Source organism: Thunnus maccoyii, chromosome 13 (genome assembly GCF_910596095.1).
Source record: "Thunnus maccoyii chromosome 13, fThuMac1.1, whole genome shotgun sequence".
Lineage (NCBI taxonomy): Eukaryota > Metazoa > Chordata > Actinopteri > Scombriformes > Scombridae > Thunnus > Thunnus maccoyii.
Window position 1 is genome coordinate 3,459,745 of NC_056545.1, and position 23,087 is coordinate 3,482,831.

Here is a 23,087-nt window from a genome sequence, read left to right on the forward strand (position 1 = left end):
AAAGGCATAGAAAGCAAAGGAGTCAGGCCAAAGGATTTTATAGGCTCAGACTATCCTTTCTCCTTGAATGAAATTAGTTTATGCGAGCCAGAGCACAGTCAGCATTGACAGCAGAAGAGCTGCCAGACTGTACGTCACACATCGGCAACCGAGGGTAGCTGAGGTTATTGACCAACCACAGGCGACAAATATATATTTTAATATCCATAGCAATAAAGTGTGACAAGAAAAACAAAAAATAATAATAAATAAAAAAAAACACAGAGAAAGAAATTTGTGTGTATGACAATGTCATGGTCCATAGGTGCCCGAGAAGATCACACATGGATACAGGAAGAGGACACGGAGAGAAGGGAAGCAGGTGAGAAAGAGGGAAAAGAGGGAGAGAGATAGAAAAATAGGTCAGAAATACAGAAATACAAGTGTGGAAGGTTATTAGAGACCGAACTGAGGAATAAAAAAGGAAGTCTAAGTTAGAGGATCAACGTAAAAAGAAGTCATAGCATGTTAGTAGCACAGCAAATGACACGTGGTTCATGGCAGGCATGGATGGAAGGTCACAGAAATTAAGGTAATGGGGAGTGAAAACATAAAGGGAGAAATTTCACACACACACACACCACAGTCCAACATCTCTGCTTTAAAGTTCAGTATAAACAAAGGGAGTATTTAATCAGCCATGGTGCTGATCAGTAGCAGAGTTTTGGATAAGATAGATGACAACCTGGATGCGAGAACACATCCACAAGAGTCAGGCTATTATCTCTCATTAATAATGGCCAGTGGTGTAATGTGAAGTAAACCCAAGTATATTCCTACACTTCAAGTGCCTGATAAAAGCCTCATTAATTCAACCATCAGGTCATTAATGGAAAAAATTATGGACACAGTAGGGCCTCTAGATTTTGTTATGTGTCTCTTAAACAGCAAGACCCAACGGCTGGTATATTGACTGACAAAAAAACAATCAATTCAGTATCCAATCAGCAGCTCCCTCATTAGCCTGTAGAATAGTGATGCTGGATTGGTTTGCTGCTGCAGCATATTATTGACAAAATAACAGCATTATACTCATAAATTAGGTGCATTGCAAGTTATGCTTTAGCAACTTTGCAGATACATTCATTAGAAACGTTTGCTCGTGATGCTGATGTAATCCAGACGTATTACGTTTCCTACAAATTAAGTAGAAGATTACATTTCTAAAAGACTGGTTTGAAAAAGCCAGTCATCTCCTAAAATATGCACATTTTATGGGTGTAACAAAAAAAGCAAACACCTGTTTTTTTCCAGTGATACAAGCACTAAGATGTCTACTACTATATAAGAGTACTTCACCAGACAAGATGGTTGGTGTGAATGTGCACACATGTAACAAGGAGAGGGCGGGACAATAATCGCAGTTGAGCCACTCCTGAAGCTACAACTACACCACTGGTCATGGCAGGGAGAATGGCCCATGCAAAAACCACACATCCACAACAGAAGCTTGTAATGAAAGTCACGTCCATGACATGGATGAATGCATGATCTCATGTTATCAAAACTGCAAAAGTTAATAGCTGTTTTTTTTTTTTTTTTTTTTTGTAGTTTTACTCCAATGTCAACCTTAGCTGGGGAGATTTGGATGGATCAGTTGTTAACACCTGCCACTTTTATATCTGTATCACCAAATTTACAAAGGCTGTGTTTATTTGGAACAACACTATGAGAATTATGATGATGTTTTATCTCGCCACAGCTGGACAGCATTTACCTTTCTTTGGTAAGTCTGTGACATGCAAATGCTGCCCAGCTATACCTGCAGAGAACAGAAATTACACAAGCCAAATTATATCAAGGTTTTTGATGAAAAGAAAGTTGACTTACAACTAGGACGTTTTTAGGGATTCTGATGCATTCTAAAATGCAATTAAACCACTTGGATCAATATGTTTTTGTAGCATTTTGCGTGTGTGACTGCTTTCTGAGCACGTGTTTGAAAAATGAAAAAACAAAACCAATTTAAACAGATTGACACTTAACCTTGGATCAACCCTGCATTCACAATTTGTATTGCAGTGCCAATTTAGCGCATAGAGCCAGTATATATTTATAAAAGAGCAGCTGTTTTAAGTCAACATTATCAAGAACAGCTGTGAAACCTACTGATGCAGATGTTCTAGCTAAAAATAACCTTCAGCAATTTCCCACGTGCCTCGAAGTGAAGACAAAAAAAAAACACTGTAGCAAATTGGAAGTAAAAAACAAAAAAATATAAATTAAATGGGGACTGATTTGGATGGAACCCATGTGAAGTTAGTCTGGTAATTTCTTAAGTGATCCAAACCTCCCACTGCTATATGGCTGGTGCCCAGCAAGCGCATGAAGAAGAAAATAACTGGTTTCTTTATGTGCCATGCACTGGCAGCAATTGCTTTTTAGGGTCTCCAGTAAAGTACAGACAAAATTAATCCAGCTGTAAGTGGCACCATGCAAATAGTGTAAGGGCTGCATCCCCACCTAACTAGGCCACACATTGTATATTCAGGTCAGTCACAGGCCCTGAAATGTGAGACCCACTAAACCTGGCAGTGGAAGTGAAAGATAGAGGCTGAGAGAAAGAATAAAAGTATAAGAGAATATGGAAAAATGAAGGAGTTTATAAAATTGGGAAAAAAAACCCAAAAAGAATCCAAGAAAGTTTTTAACAACAGCTGTAGAGAACCAGCCTCAATCCCCGTCAGTGGGTCTTCTGGCTTGGCGCTCCATGAAACACAACTGTCAATGTTTACTGGCGGGAAGCCAGTGAGGGATCATGTTCTACCAGTTGGTCTATCTACACTGTCTCTCTCTGCCACTACTTCACCTATGGGAACTGTTCATTCCAAATTGGTAAAAGGAAAAAAAACAACAATATCTATATTGTCTAATGATTATTATTGCTTATTTATCTTACTCTCAAGAAATCCCATGAAAAAACAAAACAATTATTTAAGTTTATCTTTCAGTACTTTCTGACAATGCTACCTTTTCAGTGCCTTTCAGCCCCAAGCCAAAGTGTTCTTACTGAAGATATATAAATATAAACAGAATAAATATACTGTTTATTTTTCAAAAAGGCTGAGTAATTTCCAAAAACAGCTAGTTTTTACATTAATCAAGCAAGAGTAAATCATCCACTTGTTGAGGACTATTTTCAACCACAGATTAGTTTTGGGATTTAGGGCTTTGTTGAGAAATTGGGAATGTGTTGTAATTTTACCAGGGTAATTTATTGCATGTCTTTCTTTCAGCTATTCTAATTGTATGTTTATTTTTGTTCTTGTCTTTCTCTTGTCTTTACATCGGTACACTAAAATATCAATAATACATTGTTTCTAGAATATTGTGGATAATTACTTAGCTTTGAAAGCATGAGATAATGGTAAACATTATGAATTCCCAGAACTAATCAATTTTGAGGAATTATGCTCTCATTTCTTCCTTATGTGTTTCTGGCATGTAGGACACAAATTAATTTTCTTCAAATCTAGTTTGTAATATTAGAGTCATTTTATTGGATTCCTTGATGCTTACTTGACAGTTAAATGGAAATATGGTTGAAGCTATGAAGAACTCTTGAGAAGGAAGAAGAGGGCAGGCAAGAAAGCCCTGAAACTGAAGGTATGGATAGAAGAAAGACAGGATGATACAGAGAGAAAGAAGTAGGTCTTTTTCAGTAGAAAGAAAAACAGTTGTGTACAGATGTTTCAACTATTTTATAAGCCAGGTACAGTGCGATGGGGAGGCAGCCCAAGTTAAAAAATGCATCTTATACACAACACAACAACAGAGAAAAGGCTGACCGTGACCACCGGGGTAGACAGGGATTTGGTATTAACTGGACAAAGTCCTCCTGGTCTGACTGATACCTGCTCCGACGTTATTGCTCACTGAACCTGAGCAGCAACGGCTGCCTTATAGACACTACTGTCATGATGCTTTGTTATATCTGCACCAGTAGAGCAGCAAGGAAGAGGAATGAATAGTCTTCTGTTCCTCATATGGATTCAATAGTTATTGTTTATCTTATGCAGCCTGGCCTCTGAAATTTTGTGAAGTGAGTGTTTTAAAATGCAAATAAGGGGCTCTGTGCATGAAAAAAAACTGAAAAATGTATTTCTCCAAGTGGAAACTATTAGGTGAGGGAGACATAACTGGAAACAAGCAGAAGGTTGGCATTAACAGTAGAAAGACAGACAGTCCAGGCCAAGGGGTAAAATAAATATTAGCATCAGGTGAGCCTGCTTCAAGTCACAGCTTGTGTATTTTTACTGACATGAACGTTTTTTGTTGTTGTCAGTGTTGCTATTTTAAAACTGAATTCAAAAATCCTAGAACGGCATTGCCAACAGGGACAGGTGGGACCCAACAAATATGATAAATATTTCCACACAGTAGAGTATAGAGTATTGGACTACAACCCACCTAATGCCTTGACATAACAGCTACATATTAAAATCATAATACTATAATTTAGACTTTAATCAAATGTACAAAATAACAAGCACCTAAAACTGCTTGCTACAGTACTGAGCTACTATACAAAGATCACCTGGCATCAAGACCAGTCAGTAGTCATGCAGACTTGAGTTTGGGGTTTGGTTGTACCATAAACTTTACTACACCCTTTTTCATCAAATTATCACATAGCTTTATCTGACTATTCACCAACTATTGACGCACATATGGCAACCTAACTACTAAATGAAAACATACTGTATGTAAAATATACTTTTGTGTAGCTGCATGTCTTTGTGTATCTTCCTGTACAGTATAGTACTGAAAACAACAAATTCCTTGCATGTATACACACTGTACATAAAGTTGATTCTAATAAGACAATTCACTCAGTCTCTTCGACTGTTTTTGTCATTTATGAACACTCCTTAGACTACAAGCAGCATTCATGTGCCTCAAATGGAGCTACCAAGCGCTATGAGTCTGTCTCTGCAAAACATACTATTTTCATATTCGATTCTGCATATAACCTCTGTAATTGTAAAGTACTGTAGAGGGATGTCTCATTGCTATCTGCTCCATAGCAACGGAATAAGAATAATAATCCTACAGTCTTATAAGTACCTACTCTCATGCCAACATCTCATTAGCCACAGCTCATCTATAATAGCGCGCATGTAAACGCAGCTGTTCGAAATGTTTTAGTTCAGTTCCCTGAAACAAACCTTAATCTAATCAAAATCCTAAACAAGGGCTTACGTTTCTAAATGTATTCATTAATTAAACTTTTCATGTGATAAAAATGTCATGCTGGAGAAAAAATATTCTTCACATTATTCATGTCTGTGACACCTCATTTGCATTTCAATTAGTGCTTATTTTACATAGTTTTGTGAGACTGTGCTGACTCCCGTCATTTCAAACTTATTGTATAGGCCACAATATTACGATTGATTTTAACTTCAGTAGGGATTGTGCCATGTATTTCCACTTTGTTATGAACTGAACCAATAAGGAGAGTAAAAAACAGTACATCTCCCCCAATATGACAGACAGAGAGGATGATTCATGTCAGACCTTGTAGCCAACGAGCTTTGAATAAGCACCTGGTATTAGTCTAGGATCCAAATAATAGAGCCTTTCTGGTCACGGTGGAAGCCTTTGTGCACTGTGGCTGGTGTGTGTTGATGCTAGAGGTGGGATGATAGGAATAGTACCTGGGATGGTAGTGGGCTCTGTAGCTGTTCGAAAGGAGAGGATTCCTGGCTCAGACTTGCCCTGCTGATTCTCTGCCACCACACGAACCTCATACTCTGTATTCCAGTCCAGGCCACTCAAAACCACATACTCACTGCCATGAGGAAGGCGGATCTCCGGTTTCCAGTCAGATACATGCTTCTGAGAAAGCAATATAGAGAATAGAGGAAAGGGTCATTTTAGATTATTTGAGAATGACTTTTTCCATTTCTCAAGCTGCGTGTGGAGTGCAGTGTTCTTTGATAACTTCACAAGCTGAACAATTAGAGGGTTTACAGTGTTGTTTTTTTTTAGTTTCACTTGTTTTACCAAAGATTATCATGGTTCAGATGACTGAATTTGTAGAACCTTTTTTTTTTCACAGGAATCATGTAAAATGGGAAATAATCTACTATATATAACATTTGCCAATAATCCTACTATGTAGTTCCAAAAGGAGTAAAAATCATTACTTAAGGAAGGTAAATCTGATTGGTTATTGAGCAGTACTTTAACCCTTTCATGCATAGTGGCCACTACAGTGGACAGCTATTCAAAAGCCGTTTTCTTATATATGCATAGGTTTTAATGGTATAGTTGCACATCAGCCAACACAGTGGACTCTAGTGTGTTATCCCATACACTGCCATCCATTGGCCAGCCTTTGTAAGTGCAGCACAAATTTCTCAAAACCAAGATGGCTGCCTGCCGGCCGGGAATGCTCCACAGCTCAGGAATCTATATTGCCAATCCTTCTATAGTAATAGACTATAGAACATAAATAAAATTTTGTAGGTAAATAAAATTTTGCAGGTAAATAAAATTTTGTAACATCAAGTAACAACTAAGGAGTAATACAATTGTTAAAATTTCCAAGTTTTGATTTTAATTAGTCATCTGTCCTCTAAGTTGGACAAACTCCTTTTAAAAATGTGTTTTTCATGCCTAAAGAGGAATAAAAACACTTAGGAAAAAAATCCTGACTGAGGTTATCATAATTCATGCATGAAAGGGTTAAAGTATGAAGTTAAAGGTGCAGTTAGATTTAAACAGGCCAACTGCTGCCTGAGAAGATTACTGTATTTTGGTTGTAAAAGAAAATCTCCAGCATTTTGAGAATTTGTAATGTTTGCTGTCTAACCAAGCGTTAGATGAGGACATCAATTCAATGTTGTCTCTGTGCAATAAAAACAGAAGTGTCTTAGTACAAGAAATAAAAGCAGGGTGAGAATGTTACTCTAGCTCTATCGGTGACCGTGAACAACTCCAGAGCTGTTATTCACACAATGTATGCAATATTTGTGGTATAGTAGTTTGAAAAGCAGTTATCTCATACCTTCGAATCTGACAGAGGAGTTCTGAGAAGTACATTTATTATGCTCTTGTTTTCCTTTCTTTTTTAAGTACACTTTGGTCACTTGGGGAAAAATTTTTTATTTAACAAGGTACAAAAATTAGCTTTCATGAAAAGATTCATGGGAGTTGTTGGCATTCCTTTCACACATTTACAAGGATGTTTGTTTTTAAAGGGGTTGGTTTTATTTGACTGTGATGTCCAACAGTGGTTCTAAACTCAGAAATGTGGTAGTGTTCATGAATTGAACAAAATTGAAAACAGCAAAGTGGTACCAAGTTACCTCCTTGCTCAGTATACTCACAGCCTTGTATCTGACCAGGTAATGTTTAATGGGGGAACCGCCATCATCTTGCTTGATCCAGTTGACCTTAAGAGAATTGCCCCTGTTTTGGACCTTGACCTCTAGTTTGGGGGCACTTGGTTCCCCTACACAGGACAAACCACAGGGTTATGGTTAGTTAACATAAAAACTGGCTGTTGCATGAACACCGTCCTTAGCTTCTAAACACAAGCAACCAACTGGGCCTCTAACTTTCGTCCTGTGTTCAAGTATGTTTGTGTCTTCAGGGTCAGCTAAGCTAAAACTGAGTGGCAGTTTAACTGTAGGAATTGATTGCCAGTTCTACCTATCAAACACCTGAATGTGGTGCTGTTTTATGATGTTTTTCATCAAATTGTTACAAGTATGGCAATCAGAGGACTTTTAACTAGTGTTATTAAGGCTGGGTAAGGTTATTAAGAGTTTTCACGATGTCACAGACAATGACCTCTTTAAATCCAATCAGAAATGAATCATTTTTCAAATGGTGATTTGTAATGGTTTTAGAAGGCACTGACAAATTATGTTATCCTGCCCATGTGGGTGTCAGATCAGAAAACACTAATATGGCTCATTTTTAAAGGCATTGAGAACATCTATTACTGTTTAGATAAGAGGACATATTGGAACCAACATGAGCTGACCACAGTCACTCTGCTCTGATGATGATAATATAACTACACTTTCTACAGGCAAGCCTACAGTAAGTGAATATTTGAACATCAAATATAGATTTGGGGTGGAATATCACTTTAAGGCAGCATGGGGGAACAGAGGCATGGATATATTATGAGAGCTGGATACCGGACTAAAAATGGCGCCCATTCAGTCCTATAGGAGTTGCTCGCCTGGCACTTACGCCAAAAAAAGTTTCTAGCTTCCGGGCTTGCTTCAGAGTTTGCGGCCCACTGAATATGCACAGTAGTGTTTCCCCCGCTGGCCCCGCCCGTGAATTCCCGCTCAGCCCATAGACTTTACATTGTGATAACATCACAGATTTTTAAATCGCTTTTCTCAGCTCGAGGAAAGTTTTACAAACATAAAACCTCCATGGATCAAAAGTTCATAATAGAAAGAGTCATAATTGATGTTGGTTGCAGTTTGAGGCATCCTGTCAACAGTTTTACAGATGTCTCTTTTACAATGGTGGTCTATGGGGAAAATCCTTTTTGGGCCGCAGGGGGATTTTTCGCTGCAGTGCCGCGAGTGGCCACTGGGAAAAATTAGCTGCAAGGCTGAGCGGTGGCGCCCTATCCAACTCTTATTATATATCCATGGACAGAGGGCAGTGTGGTTGCCTCAGAACCATCGCTGAAGTGTTGTTCTCCTTGTGGCTCCTCATTATCTGCTCTGTCCTCCAGAGTAATGGCTTCTGGGTTGCTAGCTAATGAGCCTGTACAGACTGATTGGACATGTTACTCTATTACTTTTAATAACATTTACATAGTCTTGTGGGATGGACGGTCGAGGTGTTTTGTGTGCATGTGGAGTGATGCTGGCTTTTACTCCCATGCCATTGTAAGGGCTGTAAGGGAGGAGGCTAACAACCCAAATTCATCAATTATGTACAAATTGGTTACACACAGTCGGCCGTGTTATAATATTATTCAACTGACTTCAGCCTTTGTCCTGTGCTAGCAATTTGATATTGACTGCCTATGAGCAGGTGGAAAGAAAAAAAGTCTTTACATAATCTTATATTATGTAACACATGATGCAGATTTACATACATGCCTTTTGCTAGCAAATCAGTGAGTAGGCAAGGAAAAACAAAAAAACATTAAAGTCTTGCATACATTTCAAATGGACACAGAAAAAGATGTCAGTGTTCACATTTCCAGACACAGTATTTAACGTTTCAAACAACATTAGTGGTTGTGAATGAGAATGCATGAAGGCACTTCTTCTTGATCATATGGTATCATCTGAGCGCACAGCCTGAAAACTGCATTCAACTAGACTGGAGTGAGCATGGCATATGCTGAATGAATCAGACATTATTAGTTAGTAAACGCAGCAGAAACATGGGGACAAGTAGACATTAGTACATTCAGTATTGTTATTCATGAGCATCATTCTGGGTTAGGTACATTATTTCTGAGGCTAAAACAGAGAGAGGGGTTGTTAGAATGAGAAGCTCTTTCATGCAGGCTGGATATTTTGGGCACTGCTAAACATGAGGAGGGGCAACATGTGGAGCACTCACACTGACACATGTTTAACGGACATGGTTCCACGTGTAGCCCGACCTAATACAGCATCCTCCCTCATCTTCCAGCATACATTGAGAGGTAAGTGGTTAGAATTGAACATGAGTTATAGGAAACAAAACATGCTGTGGGATACAGACATTATTTTAGTCAGTGGTGTGGGTTCATAATTCCTTCTGATGCAATATTTAATGCTGAAAATCTTAATGTAACAGCCGCGTTTGCACCAATACTGATATCAATTATTGTGAAGAAAGAATGCGACACCAGTAGCCTTTACAAAGCCTTTGCCATACCTTTCAATACTGTTGCATTTAGCATGTATATGTAGAAATGGAAGTACCAACAAGACACCAAAGATGCAGACACATGCAGACACAAACAGCATTTTCATTGGGAAACAACAGAACAAGAAGAAGAATGCAACAAGAAAGAGGAAATAAACTTGCATGCAGCAGTAATGTAATGGGCTGCTGTGAGTCCATTCAGTAAAACACAGATAGCTACTGTAGAGTAAATCATTCGGAGTAAAATAGAAATTAGTTTCATGGGTGAGTATGTGGGCTACGTTTAACAGTGCATGCGATGCAGATTACAATAGGTGGCACATTGTGAAGGTACTCTTGTATAAATGCAATTCAAAATACAATGGCAAAAAACATAACAATACATTTTTAATGTAATGACTATGCAGGTTTCACAAAGTAAAATCTCCAATTTGACCTTTAATGCCACCTGTAAGCAAATTATGGTACAATTTAAAGTTAGGATAAAAAAAGCTAGGCTGTTTCTAGTCAAGGTCGAATATAAACAAGCACAACAAGAAAAAAATACACTGGAGAATTAACAATTACATGACATGAAGTGTGTTGGGATTAAATTAAACTGTACTAACCCTGTTGTGCCTGATTCTTTGCAAGTCACATAACGTATTGATTGGCTGGAACAATCTTGGCTTCTGATAAAACCAAAGTGAGAGAACTAATCTAAAGTAAGATCAAATGAAAAAAAAAACGAAACAATGGAATGAAATGTGTGAGCCCAATTACAATTGAATCTATAGCTCTTGTTGCATCATTGCAATTTACTAAAACAAACATATTTTGGTGTGTTTTAAAGATGTATACATTTCCTTTCCAGTGGTATGAGTTTAGTAATCCATCCAACATAGATTACATTTTTCTTGGTGCCTCTACAGAAAGGAGCAGCCATATGTGAATGCTTATGTGAGTTCACAGATGAGTAAAATTAAAAGTTTTGAAAGTTTTAAAAGTTTGTTATTTAAGTTGGGCTTATTTAACCTGCACTTTTGCAGTTTGAGTCGAATAGTTTCAGCTACATCTTAGCTAGCACTGGGGACCCTTTTTCTACTTGGTATTAAGATGCAATCTGTATCTGAATATCTTATCTGTATAAGGACAAAAATAATGATACAGTAATGTAGGTGTAAATGCAAGCAGAAGGCACTGAGCTCAATTAATCACGATACAAAGAATGTGGCCCTGGTTTGTATTTCATATATTATTAGATTGTCCATACAGTATGAATCTTTAACAAGGCACTAACAAGAGAATAGTCTTGAATTGTTACTTTGTGATTGCGATGGAAAATGATAAAAAAGCATAATTGGCAAGAAGAAAAGTCATAAGATGACTGGAGATGAAATACTGTTGAAATGAAGTAGTGTATGTTTACTAAATATTTACTACATGTTTACAGAATGGCATAGAGATGGATGAAAAATTGGCAAATAAAACTGAAAGTGTGCCTCATCTATGAGTCTAATTTTACAAATGTCTTCTGAACGATCATTACTGATCTTGTAATCTCAAACTAAAAAAAAAAAAATTACCTTCTGTTGGCCAGCGAAGACGACATCATCAGCACCATGCAAGAGCCACATGACAAAGTCACATGATTGGGTTGGGGGGAGGGACGACATGGGAAACACACAAAACATTTTTGGAATGATGAGAAGGTCAACAAAATTAACAAAATGAAGGAGAATGTTAAAGACAAAATGATACAAAAAGAACACAAACAACAAAAAGAAACACATAAATAGATAAACAGATTTTTTTTGAATACATATAAAAAACATGTTGCTGAATATATGAAGCAGTTGCAGTTTTTTTTAGTTTTGGTTGTTGAAAATATGTAGAATTTCACAGCATAAATAAACAAACAAATACACTGATTTCGATTTTAACATATAGATTTAACACAACCAAAACTGAACACCCAGAATTGCTTCATGCATCCAGATAATCAACAGTTTTTCCTCTGATTTTTTTTTCATTCTATTTTTTTTTTTTTTACATAGCAACATTAATGCCCAATGTGAAATTGAACTATGGTCCGCTCTAACACCATAATGGCCATTAAAGACAAATTAAAGATAAGGAAAATGCAGCCATATGCTTGGTGCCCTTGGGACAAACAATAAATCCGAAGAAGAACAGAGGAAACTCTGCATCCTTGGGAATACATACCATGCCAACTAAATATGGTACACAACACAGCAGACAACAGTAAACACATGAAACATCAGGAGAAATAAGGTCTGCATCAGATGACTGTCTAAAAGCGTTTGTGACACTGTGTAGTTGCTGGAGCACATGAACAACTACATCCTGAATCTAATGTAAAGCCAAGGCTGTCTTATCTGACAAATGTTATTAAAAGTTTGTTCAAAGGTAGAGATTGAGTTAGGGACATTGCAAGGACATCAGCGACACAAGTAGAACAATAGACATGCAACAATTACTCCATTAAACTTGTATGAAATACACAAACCATGTTTGTTTACACACTGCACACTGTTATCTCAAATTTTGCTTTAGGTTTTGTGTGAAACCACAAATTAAAGAAGTCAGTTTAGGTAGTAACAAAATAGTAGTACAAAATAACCATAAAATATCAGAGGGGGATTGCAAGTGTTGCTGATCACTGTCACCCCTCTGTTACTTCACTGGCTGCTGAGGTTTTCGAAACAGGCAAAGCAGGCCCGCCCGCCTCTGTGTATTACCTGGTTGTATAAAGTGCGCATTATCACAGCAAGAAGATGAATCTCCTTTACATTATTGTTTGCATAGACAGGCCGACTTCACAAGATTAGTGCAAACTGCACTGTCATAACTGTATCATTGTATCTAAGCTACACAGACACAAACTGAGAAACATTGAGAGGGCTCTCAAAAAAATTCAAAGTCTACAGTGTAAGATTATCCATTGTTTTTTACTAACATTTGATGGCAAAGAGGCAAACATAAGCTTGGTAGGTAGTAGAAAGTGGGGGGCAATTGCACAATCCAAGATGGCGACTGTAAGTTTTACTAATAAGTGTTAAAAGTGTTATTTGCACACTGAATACATTTTGATGTAGTGTTTAGCTGTTACAGGTTACAATGTTGGATGAACATTCCTGTGGAAAACCAGTATAAATGCTAAATGATGTTTTGACCTATCATTAGGCCCTGCAGTGGGTATCTAGGTAGCTGTGCCATCATAAATCTAGTCACCTGTGACGGGTGACACCATTCTCTAACCCTGACCTAATGTCCCATTAAACTGCCTTTGAATCTTTAAGCTACCCGGCCTTCACTGCAGCACGCTGCTTGAGCCATGATACAAAAAAGCAGCAACAAAGCAACAGAGGCATACACCTCTGTCTATATCTATACCTATATCTATATCCATATCTACATCTGTCTATAAAAGGAGTTTTTCCTTGCCGCTGTTACCAAGTTTTTGCTCATGGAGGAATGTCTCTGAAAAATAAAGAGTACGCTCTAGACCTGCTCTATATAAAAGGCGCCCTGAGATAATTTCTGTTATGATTTGGCACTATATAAATAATATCATCACCAGCTATCACTATCAGCTAACAACACGCTAGCTAACAATAGCCAGCAAACAAGATGATAAACTAGCAAGCATGCTGCTTGAGCCACCAAACAAACCGACCAATCTTCCTCAGCTACCTCACCTTAGCAAGCAACAAAGCATACATTTCATCTAAACCCACCAAACAATCAAGCCTCCTCAGCTACCCCATTGTTGTAATAAAGGCAGTAGGAGATGAGGCGGTAAAATAGTGTCGATGACAAAATTAGTGTTTAGCAACTTTGACTAATTTAAGACATCAATATTTGTTAAATTGCAGATACGTCTGTACTATCTACCACTGGGTTGGAGTTTTCAGTTGCATTTACCAGTTTGTTGTCAACATTAATGGTACCTACAGTAAATTTTATACGAGACAAAGACATCATAAGTTGTTAGCATAGCGTAGTTTCAAAAAAACGTTAGCACGGGTTATTACTGAACACAGTGTATGATATGGTGTCATGATTCTACTATCAATCAACTAAATTTACTCCCAATATGGTACCTATTATAAAAAAAAAAAAAAATCACTTAAGTGTCAGCATGGAGTTGTGCAGCCACCAATCTACCAGGGTCTTTCACTGTGATTTGGATCTTCATGAACAGGTACGTTGTGTCAATTATGTCACACATAATATCATATAGTCAGGCCGTTAGAAGGGAAACCTTCATGTCCTTGACAAATGTTAGTAAAATCTATTAGAACTCAAGCCAGTTAGCAAAGCCAGTAAGTTGCCGACTCATTTTGTTGTTTTGCTACACTCTACCTGCAGAAGTAGATGAGCCCTTTTATGAGCCACGACAGTAATGAATGAACATCTACACTAACTGTGAGGCCAAGCAGGTAAGAGACATAGAAGTGGAGAGAGACACACTGCACACTGCTGGACTGGCATACTCACTAAGGGCCATACTGGTGGCAGCGATAGGGGGTGGTGTCTCTGATGAAACTGAAAGATGGTGAGAACATGGTGAGAGGTGCTAGAATTCTCCTTAACAAGACGAATGTAATGCTTGTTTTGTTTTTTTTGCTTTGTTTTTATACTATCTTGGTTATAATGAATTCCTCTGGAACATTTATGTGGCACAATGACTCCTGTTGTTTTTTCATGGGCAGCTCATAGCTTTTTGTATTACATCCTGTGCAATGGGAACGTCCATGTGAACTAATATGTCAAAGAATGGACACATTTTATATTTTCAAATATACTGCAGTCATTAACACTGTATTGGCCACAATACACATAAGACATATGACCTTTCTAAATGCAGGTACCTGGTACCAAAGTTCTTTGGAGTTGGAACTTGGAAAGTTGAACTTGGGAGTCCAAACTTGCAAGAACACAACACAGTACAATTGAGACAACAGCGTTCTTGTTGATATCATCACCTCAGCTGGGCTCAGGTGATTGATTACTCCTCAACATAACTGAACTCTACACCTGTTATCTCCATGTACAGTATATTTACATGCAGTAAAACCAAATCTAATATCATCCCCTAAAAACTCAGTTATATATACCCAATTCCACTGCAACACATATTAGATTTCTACTCTGACACTTTAAGTAATTAAATCCTATGTTAACACAATCAAAAACCTGTACATGGGGACCTGAATAACCAGGTTTCTCTTGGTCAGATGACGAATATGGTCCAAGCCAGAATAAAACTCCTAACTGGGATACTAGTGTGAATGTAAACATACTCGTTGAAGATTTGCTTATAGACCATGTGGACTGCTGCACAATGGTCACAGTTGTGATGTGTTAATAGAAAGCTACAGCTCTACACCTTTTCTACACCCCAACAGAAACTAGGAAGCCATTTACAGTCTTTCTTATGTATTCTTGTGACCTCTGAGATACATGTGGCTTTAAGTCGAATGGCGAAATAACAATACTGAAATAAAAACACATCATGAGCACAAAAGGGAATCCTAATTATTTCTGGGTATTTAAGGCCTAAACATCTCATTTTTATGTTTCCATATGGGACCATTTATGCACAAAGATTCCCAACTTTTAACATTATTACCAGTAAGTATCTTCGTCTTTTCACATTGATTATTTTATGATAATACACCTCTGTTCTACTTTGTTGTTTACCTTCTTTAAAGATCACTGCAGAGCTGAATTGCTGCAGTGCACAAGTGCAATATATTTTAAACTAAAGAGACACTAAAAGAAAGATGCTACAAACAAGCAATACTAAAGAAGCAAAGGTAGCATTAAGGACTATAGTACAAAATCACTCACTTGCTACAAGCTATGAGTCTGTCATATCAATCTATAACACTGCTTAACAAACCTGAAACCATATTAGAGTAATGAAATGGAATGCTGTCTGGAAAAATAGTCCAACAGGTAATGAATGAGTACTGGTATCCAATTAAGAAAAGACAAATCATGATTTTAAGGCATAGTGCAATGATTTCTGTGGAACTTTTCATGGAGGACAAGACATCATTAGATCATGAACGCTGTTAGTTTCACATAATGTTTCTTCAGTCATTAAAGCAGTGTTTTAATACAGAGATAATGCTCAAAGTAAAGCAAATAAAGGCAAATGGAAGAGATCCACTACAGAAGAAAATAATGCCGACAGAACAGGGCGAAAAGAAACTTACTTGTGAAAGAATACTCTGAGAAGTCCAATGGAATACAGAACAGATGGAAAACGATGATGAGAAAACAATAACACAAAGAGAAGAAACAAAGACAATGAAATGAGAAATATGAACAATGATAGAGGGCAATTCTGTTCTGCCGCATCATTAACCTGCTGTCACCCTGCTACTTTGTCTTATTGAATCTACTGTCTGTAGCAAGTCTCACTTCTCTTTGTTCTGCAGATAACTTTGACTTTGACAATACTAATACTGTTACCCATTAAATTAGAAATTTGTCTTTTAAAAGACTTCAAGCTCAGATGTGACTTTGGTTGTGCTATGGATTCAGTGTTTTGTTAAAAGGACAAAAGGGGTTTCTGTATGACAACACTGCTACTCTAATGTAATGTAAGCCATCAAATGACAATGTGTACAATCTAAATGGATTCCTTAGTGTCTTTTTTCTTTTAAATCCCGTAACTGATACAGGAAATACAGTTTAAGCACAACCTAAAGTTTCTACAAAGCTCTATGTAGACTCATATAAACTGAATATACAGTTTACATCAGACACTGTTTTTTTCTTTTTTGCTGAAACATCTTGAAGTAGAACAAAGACTCTTGACTTTAGCTAATCAGGCAAAATGAGGAGGATTTTCTACAGAAGCCCTGGGGTGATTAAGCACAGATGGATGTGTGACATAGAGGCTGGTACAAACTAAAACAAATATTTATGACTCTGATTTGAAATGCTGACTGAGAAATAGGTCTGCTGACTTTTGATTGTAGCCTGGCTAAACTAATGCTGCAGTGGATAGATGTATTAAACGATAATACTGTTTTATTATGACTTGGGTCTTATTATCATAGTTTTGGCCATCATTTAAATTGGTAATAATAACAAAATAACACATAATAACATATATCTCACCATCTTAATTACGAACGTGGTGACATTGCTAAAAAAAAAAATTCTGGTGGGTGAAAAAATGGTGAGACTATCGGAAAATAAAAGCAGAAAACGGTAAAATCCTCACTGCTGTTGTGCACACACAGCTTTCCAGCACAGGATGTACAAGATACACGTTACTTACCTCCACATAAAGTGACTTATTCATCTAGATAAACTGTTGGCTTGTTTACAGCCTGTCTGATCGTCTGACTGTCTGACTGTGTTTCTTAATTTATTTGGTGAGTACGATGTTATCATAGCCAAAACTACAATTCAGTTAGGAAACTCAAGCAAGCAGTAAGAGCTAAAGATGAGAGAAGCGAGCTTGTGAACAGAAGGTCGCCAGTTCAATTCCCTGGACTGGCAGGATAAATCACTCGCCCCTCATTACCACTACCAAGGTGCTCCAGAGCAAGGCCCCTAACCCCGACTGCTCATGTAGAGCTGCCCAGTGGCCAGTAGATCAGACTGTGGTTGTACTGGACAGTTTTCAAGTGTGAATGCATAACTGTGTATTCAGAGTGTTCCTGAAAAAGAGCATTGCTCTCAGTGAAATTCCCCGCTGAATAGATACAGGTGGAAAAAAAAAAGGATGTGAGTAGTGTGGCAGCAGGTTTGCAGCAAAGTGTGAGCAGAACACTGACGGCTTAAATACACCGCCATGAATATAAGTGTTGGATATATGTTACAGCGAGGGGAGTATAGCATGAGAGTGGGACGGCATCTCGAGTTGGTCTGCCTGAATTAGCTCGCAGGCGTCGCTTCATTAATAAGACCCATGTTGTAATAAAGCTGAATTATCTTTTAAACTCCAAGTTTCCCTTCATTGCCTGTGTTTGAGACTAGCACCTAACCATATTATGTGAACTTTCTTATGCTGGCTGTGACTTTCTTGTGCGACTGCCTTATAATACTGAGTTGTCTTTCATAAACTGTTTAAGAACCAATACCAATAATCTGTCCTAAAACATGGCACAAGAAATACACAGTCTTCCTTTTGGTTTCCTCCATTAAATCTCTGATTTTAAAGTTAGATGCCCATGGTCAAACTAATCAGCTGTTGTGAGGAGTGAGACCCTTTTCTCACATTTCAAGTGTCTATTACAATGTGTCAAGTCAGTCTATACCATTATTTTGTACTATATTAAGCACTTATGGGATAGATATGAGCCAAATCCAAGAGATCATTATTTAATATAGAACATCCTCTCCTTGTATCTACCTTGCTCTGTGCCGGTAAGATGACTCTTCTCCTTGCTTCCTTTCCCCCAAACACAGTTAAATATAAACATTTTCTTCACCTCCAAAATACCCAACATTTCATCATCTGCTGCCATTTCCTTGGTAATGGAAAGAGGCAAGGTCTGCCTTATACACCACAAACATTCAAGTGTAAAGAGGCAAATAATACTATTCATTGGTAAAGGATACACAGGGTATGCTTTGTTTAGTTAACACTATTAACCGAGTTGGATTATTAAATGTCAGCAGCATCAGGAATAATCATTCCTTCTAGCTTGGCTGGAAAAGGACTGCACTGGGGCTTGGCGTGAGAAAAAGAGGACTGTGGGGGTGAAAGCATCTGGTTTCAGCTTGACATGAACAGGAGGTGGATTGAGCAAAAGTATTAGGTTCAGAGCACAAGGGTCAGAGGAGCGCTTACTGAGAGCAGGGACATGGGCAGCAAGGGCAGTACTTACGGACTGGCTCGGTCGTGAAAACGGTAGGCGAGCTGCTCTCGCCTTCGCCTTTGCCATTGGTGGCAGACATCTTGACCTCGTAGGTGGTCTCTGGTTTCAGGCCAGTGATGGTGATCTTCGTCATGTCTGTTGGAGGCAAGCTGGTGTTATTCCATGCATGAACTGTATACAGTGATCCAAGAAATAGTAAACCAAGACTAGAGGAACAATACAGTAGATTTTTATTGGTCTTTATTGGTCTATATGTATATATATATATATATATATATATATATATATATATATATATATATATATATATATATATATATATATATATATATATATATATACACACACACACACACATATATATATATATATATATATATATATATATATATATATATATATATATATATATATATATATATTACTTTATTTCTCATTTACAAAATCATAAATCACTTGTTTTCTGGTATTTGTGTTTGGCTTGTTTTGCCTTTTGTTGTTGCATTGATTCTGTGTGATATTAAATTGATGTTTATTATCATTTTATGTGTAATCCAGGAAAACTATGAACCATTTTGTGGAAGCTAATGGCAATCCAGATAAAGTAAATGAAATTAATGTATTTAAACAAAGCCTTTTTTTACACTAATAGTCAGAGCACTTGGTTTGCTTGCTATAACAAACTATTGAAATTTTTTGACATTGTCTGTTTTTGTTTTTTGTTTCTTTGGCTCACTATTTGCTTGCTCTTCCTACTCTTCTTGCATTCACTACAATTGTTTGTACAGCATATACTACATTACGTCTTCCTGTTGTTTTGTTGTGTTTGTTTTAGGCTGTGTGTACCAATCTACTTCTTCACTTTCAGTGGATAAAAAAATCAATCAAATTAATCCTGCAAGCAGCAGGGAATGGGACCTCACACCTCATGCACGGCAGCAGCAGCTGTGGTATCACTACTGGAGGCTCTGAATTGTCGGGATTATCAGACACTGTGAATGGGTGAAATATTATTTCCTGTGTGCAGTATGTGGTGCTAGAGATGTCATATTGGAAATTGTATCAGTAAAACTAATGTTACTGCTTGGAGTAATTTGCCAGTGATTATCACAAACTGGTTTCCTCAGCTTAACTAAAAGATTATCTCCACAAATCATGACAATTGTTACAAATTTGACTGACTTTGGTAATCATTGTGTTGCCTTATTGCATGCTTACTGCAGCATCAAGGAATGTGTACTGATGTCAGAGAAATCAATCTTTGAAGGTATTAAGGCAATAATTAGCATAAATGATTGCTGTTATGGTTACTGACCTAAAGCTGCAATATGCAACCTGTTTCGCATTAAATAAATCCACAAATAAACCCCAAGTGTAACCTCAACAAGTTGTTTGCCCAGGTTTTGAGCGATCTGTCTGACTTGTCTTGTTTCCACCCAAATAAAATGGAGGTGAATAGAATATGGATTGTGGAGCTCATAGAACTGAAAACTTACATTTTAAAAATTGTCAAAGCAGTACAATGTGTCAAAAAATGTCCCGAAACGGTCTCCTCATTACTCAGGATCATCCCCAGACCTCCCCTTGAACAGTTTTAAGTGGAACTACCTCTTACCGAAGAAATAGTCCTCATGAAAACTGCTGACTGAGAGGTCTGTGGACCTTGTCCAGAGTAATGGTGAAGACAACTGAACAAATATCAGACATTGTATAAAAAAGTAACCTAAGATGTTCTCCAACAATTGATGTGACTTTGTGTAAAGCAGCACTTTGTTTGTTTGTATTTATTTCCTTTAAGGGTTATACAAATGAGGGAACCCAGGAACTACATAATAATCTTGTTGTATTTGAAAAGACAGTATTTACTTTATGTATTATTGACAAATGCAAAATTTCAAAATTGTGTCCAGGCTGTCTATTCATCAAATTGAACCCTGATAAAGCAGACTTATTTTGCCTTGTGTTTGTCTACATAACAATGACGCCTATGCAACCATTAAAGGATAAGGCTGACAATATTCTATATTTTTCTTACTGATGGGTGTAGTATGTACTTCTGGCAGTACTTCTTTCAAACATGTGATGGCAGCCCTGGTTCATAATATTGTCATAGACACTTGAAACTCAATAGCCTTTTTATTGGCGCATTTCAGCCATCAGTAACAATATACTTCCTTCCTACCTGGCATGTTGTAGTTTAATTAGGTATCCCTTTAGCATTAGGAGTAGTATTATACAAATGAACATAAATACACTGCAAGCACTGTAAAGGGCAACAGACAATGTCCATTCAGTATACGAGGGTGTTGGAAAGGCTCTGGTTTATCAGATGTGGATTAGCTGATGTGGCTTCATAAAATATTTTTGGTAACATTTACTGTGGGTGTGTGTGTGCATGTGTTTTGTGTATATGATCACATGACAGGCGGCTCTTGGGCCTTGAGCTGACAGCAGAGCCTGTCAGCCACCGAGTGATGTGTCCCATGTGGCATACAGGACAAGAACCAGCCGGATATGTAAGAGCCACAAACCTCAGTGGGACAGGGATATTATCAGGGGCCTGTCAGTAGTCTGAGCTGACTGTCATTTAGACTACACTGTGTTCCACCTCTTCTCCTAACATCAGCTGTGCTGTCAAGTTCGGATTAACAGTTGTTGATAACTGGGGTGTTTTCTGCAGTTTTTGCCCATTTTCCTTAAAGTAGATGTGAAAAAAATAGATAAAATAACAATAATAATATATATATATTTGTCTGTATGTCCACAGAATGTCAATACCTGTATATGAATGGAAAGAGGAGAGTGTCTGTATAAAAGGCTTGGACATTTATGGGTGCTTATCACTTTAATACTCACATTATCAGGCTGTAGGAGATGACGTATATATACTGTGCTTGCATTTTGCCATTGTGTGTGTGGAAAGAACGAGTGCTCAACACTGCTGTGACGAGTTTCCATTAAGGAAAAATGTCCGTGTTTTTTTTTCACTATATTCTACAAATATATTTTTCATGCTGAAAAGTCACAGTTACAGACAACAATCAGTGGATTACCTTGATATTCCAAAAGTTTAAATCTTATGATTAAGAGGTAAAATCTGATGCATGTGATAAATCCTAACAGATTGCAGAAAACACTGACCCTGAAGACAGAATTAAATGACATTCTTGTATCCACTTGGCTAAATTAAATGTACATTTTTTTTAAGCTGTCAGGGGAAATGTGGGTAAGTGGTGGTGACTCAGGGATAAGACTAATTCAACACTGAATCGCATTAGGCACTAAAATGTATACCTTCTGTCAACATATCAAAGCAGGCGTATCTGATCAGCTGTTGAGAAAATATAATGTCGAAATATAAGCTCATAAAAACAATTCTTGTGAAATGATGTGTGTAATATTTTCTATGCACAGAGTTTAACATAGCCAAGAGGATGCACACAACAGCTGATGAAAGAAATGTAAACTTTGGTAAGGAGAGATGTTTGACTCACAGTCTTCGACATTGTACTCCTTGCCAGTCCAGTCCTGGCTGGGCACACGCCATTCTACTCTGTACTTGATAATGGGCACACCACCGAAGGACTCCGGCTCCTCAAACTCTACCACTGCTGTGCTGGAGAAAGGGTCCACTTGTATAATTTCTGGCGATGATGGAACCTCTGCAACAGAGCCCAGACAAAAAGAAAATGTGTTTTATTTCTCTTTTCAATAACAAATTTCAAAAGCTAGCATTACTGCAAGGACTAGCCAATAGATTGCACTGATTATATTGAATATAATGTACTGTAAGATCCACAAACTACATTTAACAACTTGACAATTAAAAAATGGCAATTTCCAATAACAATAACAAGTACTTTAGTCACATAAACAGGATTTTTTTGCATGGAGTTCATATGTATAGTGTTGTTAATGGGTTAAACAGACTACTGGTTGACTGGCAGCAGTGACATTTTCTTACAATAATGTTTTTTTCTAGTGTGTTTGCATCTATATCATCTCTCTTTCTAAAACTTTTACTATGAAAATGTTTTATATAAGGGTATATTGCTCATAATGTTGCCATTTAAGCCAGAGGACGCCAGATACCACAGTGTCATCATGATAATTATCTCACTCACCACTGTGAGTTCTGTGAAAAAGACACTCATTGCTTTACATAGGTGTTTAAGTTCTACTCACTGACTTCTTCAATTATACTTGTGAATATTTTAATCACTGAGTCTGTGACAGTGTTAATTAGTGTGTCTGTAAGTGAATGCTTTGTGATGTCTTGTTGTAATGTTGTTATTTTGTTATGATATCTATTCTCAGGTCTCTCTTGTAAAACCAACCTTC

The 23,087-nt window shown here is 37.5% G+C and overlaps 1 protein-coding gene across 12 annotated transcripts in view; it reads right to left on the reverse strand.

Annotated features, from left to right (window-relative positions):
* ncam1a (neural cell adhesion molecule 1a) overlaps positions 1 to 23,087 on the reverse strand; it is a 274,017-nt gene that overhangs the window by 22,390 nt on the left and 228,540 nt on the right. For 4 of the 12 annotated variants that reach the window (XM_042431411.1, XM_042431414.1, XM_042431419.1 and 1 more), the window contains 7 exons: positions 22,241 to 22,408; positions 18,756 to 18,881; positions 16,122 to 16,136; positions 14,395 to 14,442; positions 11,457 to 11,459; positions 7,377 to 7,501; positions 5,700 to 5,880 (listed from right to left, as the gene is read on the reverse strand). In XM_042431411.1, coding sequence (XP_042287345.1) covers positions 5,700 to 5,880; positions 7,377 to 7,501; positions 11,457 to 11,459; positions 14,395 to 14,442; positions 16,122 to 16,136; positions 18,756 to 18,881; positions 22,241 to 22,408 — 666 coding nt within the window. Of the gene's footprint in view, positions 1 to 5,699; positions 5,881 to 7,376; positions 7,502 to 11,456; positions 11,460 to 14,394; positions 14,443 to 15,600; positions 15,604 to 16,121; positions 16,137 to 18,755; positions 18,882 to 22,240; positions 22,409 to 23,087 lie in introns of all 12 variants that reach the window. The other 8 variants (XM_042431417.1, XM_042431418.1, XM_042431422.1 and 5 more) reach the window with 4 other exon arrangements.